The 5,506-nt window shown below is 36.6% G+C and overlaps 1 protein-coding gene across 11 annotated transcripts in view; it reads left to right on the top strand.

Moving 5' to 3' along the window:
* The window catches only part of LOC107683942 (protein furry homolog-like), a 122,650-nt gene that overhangs the window by 66,091 nt on the left and 51,053 nt on the right, over nt 1-5,506 (top strand). For all 11 annotated transcript variants that reach the window (XM_016480032.1, XM_016480034.1, XM_016480029.1 and 8 more), the window contains 5 exons: nt 1,970-2,109; nt 2,301-2,397; nt 2,561-2,640; nt 3,315-3,395; nt 4,246-4,414. In XM_016480032.1, coding sequence (XP_016335518.1) covers nt 1,970-2,109; nt 2,301-2,397; nt 2,561-2,640; nt 3,315-3,395; nt 4,246-4,414 — 567 coding nt within the window. The remainder of the gene's footprint in view (nt 1-1,969; nt 2,110-2,300; nt 2,398-2,560; nt 2,641-3,314; nt 3,396-4,245; nt 4,415-5,506) is intronic.

Raw genomic sequence — 5,506 nt, 5'->3', positions numbered from 1 at the left:
TGTGTGTGTGTGTGTGTGTGTGAGAGAGAGAGAATATATCAGTTCAGGGTGTTGGAGTGTGTCTGCCAAGTGCCATGAGGGCCGGGAGCAGTTACATAACTCTCCTTAAGCACATACATCATCCTGTCCCACACACACTGATGCAGGCTGCATATACAGCAGGGAATCAAGTCTGGGAACCAAATTTGAACCTGGATATAAACAGTTTTGAAATAAACAGAACTTTTGTTGTTGTTGTTGTTGTTGTTCCAACGTTCTGGGACTTTGAAGCATTTTTAAACAAAGAAACATTATTATGTAAATTGAATAAGATGTATTTCAGATTCTAGATTCTAGATCACTAATGAAATTAGTGAATTTGTGAGCATGCGACTCTTTGTACAGAGAGTCAGATGTTCTTTCTTCCATTGGAGCCCAATATGCTTTTTGGGATCATCTCAGATCATGCTGGAGAGCATGTTGATCTGGTTTGATGATTCGCTTGTGATGTTCCTCATAAGTTGTTTCACATCTGCTAAACTGTTGTTTTAGTATTTCTGTACTATTATAGTATTTATGTACTAGTATAGTGGTATAGTATTAATGATTATGGTATTCAGCTTTCCTTTTAAGTTTCAGTAATTTTATGTAAGCTTATAATTGCAGTCCAACTTATTTTCAGTTAGTTGCCAAGACAACATTTAGATTAAGTTTAAGTTTTTCATATAATCTTTAGATTTGATTTTAGCTTTATTTCAATTAATGGAAACAATTTTTAATAGTTTTAGTTAACACTTCTGCTAAATGAATACATGTAAATGTTTGTCACAAATGTGAGGAGTTCATGCAGCTTGAGTGCAAAAAAAAAAAAACCTTGTGTAAGACAAACTAAATATTATGACATGTTGAACAGTTTCACTCAAATTGTTATGATAATGTGATATGTAATGAAAAATGTTTTAAATTAAAAAAATTTAAAATAGAAGTATTTTCATGAATTATCTCAGACTTTTGGATCCCAGTGTACCTCAGAACATGACTTTATTTTAACAAGCACACTTTTTCATTCTGCACATTAGTCTTTTTTTTTCACAGCGCTAGCACGCACACACTGATTTGGCTATTGGATTTGCCTGTGCCGATTCTCAGGAACTGCATGTTCAGTCAGTGATGTGTTGTGACTGCAGAGAGATATGCTCTGCTGAATCACACCATAGTGAACTATACCATCCCTCACTCACTCATCAGCATATACACACTTCTACTCTACTGCCATATCTCTGTGTGTGTGTGTGTGTGTGTGTGTGTGTGTGTGTGTGTGTGTGTGTGTGAGATGCTTGGTGCTGGGTTACTGCAGGGAAAGGTTGAGTAACCACTGGACGTATCATCCTACACCCATCCTGCCCTCACAATAGGACAGATCAATACCTGACTGCACTCAAATATGCTGCCATCTCTCTTGCTTCCCTTCCCTTTTCTTTCCATTTTCATCCATTTGTGTATTGTTCTCTGTTTAGATCTTTCTCTTCAATCAACTTGACAAGTGTTTTTTATTCATTAGGTTTTACAGACAAAATAAAATGGCTTTCCCAATTAGAGTCTGTGCTGCAAATAACCAATATTTCAGAGGTGGAGAAAGTTTGTAATTTTTAATGGAAGGGTTTTTTTCTCTCCTTAAAATAACTTGAAATAACCTCACTGCCATCTATTATTTATTATTGCAGTTTATTTGTTTTATTTATTTATTATCATTCTTTATTGTGACGTACATCCGAGTGAAACCGATTCAGATCTAAATAGCATTTCAATTAAATATGACAAGATAAAACAAAGGTAACATATGCATGAATGATTCATTCGTTACAAGATCAATAACATGCATTTAATAGATGAATTAACTTAATATTTAGTAAATATTTGATTTCATGCTGTGTTTAACCTACATGAAGAGTGTGTCATTGAGCTGTATTACTGTGTTTGTGTGTTGCAGTTAATAAGCTCTATGAGCTCCATAGCAGAACACTGTTTGCCTTCGCTGTTGCGGACGTTGTTTGACTGGTACAGAAGACAGAGCGGGACAGAAGACGAGTCGTACGAGTACAGACCTCGCTCCAGCACCAAGTCCAAAGGGTGGGCAGACACGCAAATATACGTCTTACACAAATACACATCATCATATGTTTCGCTTTTTCTTTTCTTCAGCAAGAGCTTCAACAGATGCTTATATATGATGTGCTGCTTTCCTGTGACTTTTTATTTGGAGTTGATAAAATGTGCTTTTATTCTAACTTGTGAATCCTGCTCTTTTGATCTTTCTTTAGAGATGAACAGCACCGGGATAAAGACTACCTACTGGAGCGAAGGGACTTAGCCATAGACTTCATTTTTTGTCTAGTTTCAGTGGAAGTTTTGAAACAGGTGAGGTTTGTGTGTTTCATTGCTTAGGTGTGGTGTCTCTGAAGTCAGCGATAGGTGTGTTGTGGCATTAACATGCATAGACTTGCTAAGAGTGTATGAGGGATCCTGAAGTAAAACAGTGACCCTTACATCATAGTTGATGTTGATGAAATGTTTTCTGTAGATTCCCCTTCATCCCGTGCCAGACGCCTTAGTACAAGAAGTCCTTAACCTGGCATTCAAGCACTTTAAACACAAAGAGGGGTGAGTCTTTATACGCAAACACACACTTTTCTATGCAAATTCTGCAGATGTACCCTGGACAAATGCAAACCTGATGTGAGACACACAAGTGTGTGATTTCTGAAACTGCCGATAATTAAATTGCATTGTGTACATTACATCATTTTGTATGTATACACATTGTTGTTCAGAGGTTTGGGGTAGGTCACCAAGGCTGCATTTATTGAATCAAAAATACAGTAAAACTAATATTTTGAAATAATATTACAAATTGTGAAATAACTGTTTTCATTTTTAATATTTTGAATTCTAATGTATTCCTGTGATGATAAAGCTGAATTTTCAGCAGCCATTACTCCAGTCTTTAGTGTCACATGATCCTTCAGAAATCACTCTAATATAATGATTTGCTGCTCAAGAAACTTTTATAATTATCACAAAACAGTTGTGCCATTTTTGTGGAGACTAGGATACATTTGACTAGGAAGTTCAATGGAACTGGTTTTTACTGACGCTTTTTATGCATTCTTGCTGAAAAAAGTATGAATTTCTTTCAGAAAAATTCAAATGTTACAGACCCCAAACTTAACAGGTTTAAATGTAATTTTGTAATTAATGGAAATGCAAACCAAGATTTTCTTCATTTTGTGTAGAATTGCTTGTGTTACTTATTATTGTCATGGTTTGTTTGACAGGTACTCAGGCCCCAACACTGGTAATGTGCACATCATCGCTGACCTCTTCGCTGAGGTCATCGGAGTCCTCGCCCAATCCAAGTGAGTCCATCCCAAAACCACAAAGAGCTTACAGTGTACCTTCTTTGGTCTGTTGCACATTTTAAATATTCACCTTGACAAAAAAATACTTGACAAAGTATAGGATGTACACTCAGATATGAGTTCAGTCATATCTGTGGCCTAAAAGTTGTTTTATTTTACGTAAAGTGTAAAGCAGAAGGATGAAGTTGATGCTAGCACATCATTCAGATCTCCCATCAGAGTTAAAGCCTTCAAACCCCTGTCATTCTGTCACGCTAACTCGCCTCGAGCTAAATACAGATGATATGTACAGTCTTCTGACGCTTTTAATGTTACTGTAATTCTCTGCTCGCCACGCGCTAAGACTCCCTCACAGCTACATGAAACTGTCTGTTTAAGCTATAATGTAATTTAGCCCTGTGCTGTAATAGTCGGGCCTGAAATTGAATTACCACAGTGCTCAACCTCCCCTCCAGTTCATGATTTCCTGTGCGGAGCCACTTTGCCCCGAGGACAGTGTTTGAAGAGGCCGTTTTACATAATATGATAAAGGCATGATGCGCTGACTGGTCCTTGCTTGTTTGGATCTAGCTGGTTTGCATTAATATAACAAGCTTTTGCTTTTGGGTTTTGTTTTTACTTAAGGGAAACTTTAAATCTTGAACTTGAACAATTATAATAATCCACAGACGGTAACAAGCCAGTCTTTATTCAACCTATTATGTGACATGTTTAGTTTTGGTTGAAGGCTCCTACACACTTTTGTTGATAGAAACTCAACGCTGAATTTATCAGCTCTTGTGTGAATAGACTAGACACCTAATTTCAACATATTAATTAATTTCTATTTATTTGTGTTTGTGTGCAGGTTTCAGGCAGTGCGTAAGAAGTTCATCACAGAGCTGAAGGAACTGAGGCTGAAGGAGCAAAGTCCTTATGTGGTGCAGAGCATCATCAGCCTCATCATGGGCATGAAGTTCTTCAGAGTCAAGATGTACCCCGTTGAGGACTTTGAGGCTTCTTTCCAGTTCATGCAGGTCGAGACACATGCAAACACAGACATGTACTGTACGTTCTTGTGGCTTTGTAATGAGCTGCTGAGGGTGTTGTTATCCACTGAAAAGTTGTCTTCAAAGAGTTCAGAAACCCAAAAATGAAAATTCTGTCATCATTTACTCACCTGCATGCTGTTCCAAACCTGCATGACTTTCATTCATCTTCATAATACAGATGAAGGTATTTTAATTGAAACTTTGACACTTTAAAATGTTCATGTAGACATAAATTAAAATAAATCAAATAAAATAAATTCATATGAATTGGGTGGTTTAATGAGACATGCTAAATTTATATAATGAACAGATTTAATTCAGGCTTTTATTTGCAAATAAATAATGATCAATGCACATACATACAGCTTTTCAAATAAACATGCTTGATTTTCAATGAAGAGTCAGAAATTACCCATATATAAAAATAAAAATAAAAAATAAATAAATTTCATTTGTGTTTTGATGAATGAAAGTTGTATGGGTTCATAAAAACATGGGGGTGAGTAATTAAAGGGTTAGTTCACCCAAAAATGAAAATTAGCTCATAAATTACTCACCCTCAAGTCATCCTAGGTGTATATGACTTTCTTCTTTCAGACAAATCCAGTCGGAGTTATATTAAAAATTGTCTTTAATCTTTCAAGCTGTTTAATGCCACTCAGCGGGTGTTGCATGCATCAGTCCAAAAGCAGTTAAATAAAATGCGCCCATCCATAAAAAAAAGTGTCTCACACTGCTCCAGGGGGTGAACAAAGGCCTTCTGTAGCGAATCGATGCGTTTTTGTAAGAAAAATATCCATACTCAAAACTTAATAATCACTTTAATGTAGCTTGCGCTCACTGTTGTACACAGAAGCAGTTCCGGGGGTATGACATATGAGGTCAGTGCTGCGCATGCGCCAGTGAGTTTCGTGAAAACCAACGTTTGTTAACTGGAGCAAAGGAAGCAAAGTTTCCTTACTTTAGCAAAGGAAAACCAGTCTCCTCTTGGCTTATATCGAAATCCTCCGAAATTCTTCTTTACAAATCCTTGTTTTGTACTTCTAATAAGTGACCGTTGTTTTGTTTTGATCTCTC

The sequence above is a fragment of the Sinocyclocheilus anshuiensis genome, unplaced genomic scaffold (assembly GCF_001515605.1).
Source record: "Sinocyclocheilus anshuiensis isolate Anshui unplaced genomic scaffold, SAMN03320099.WGS_v1.1 scaffold637, whole genome shotgun sequence".
Lineage (NCBI taxonomy): Eukaryota > Metazoa > Chordata > Actinopteri > Cypriniformes > Cyprinidae > Sinocyclocheilus > Sinocyclocheilus anshuiensis.
The sequence above is the reverse complement of the archived record's forward strand: the minus strand, read 5'-3'. Positions and strand labels throughout refer to the sequence as shown.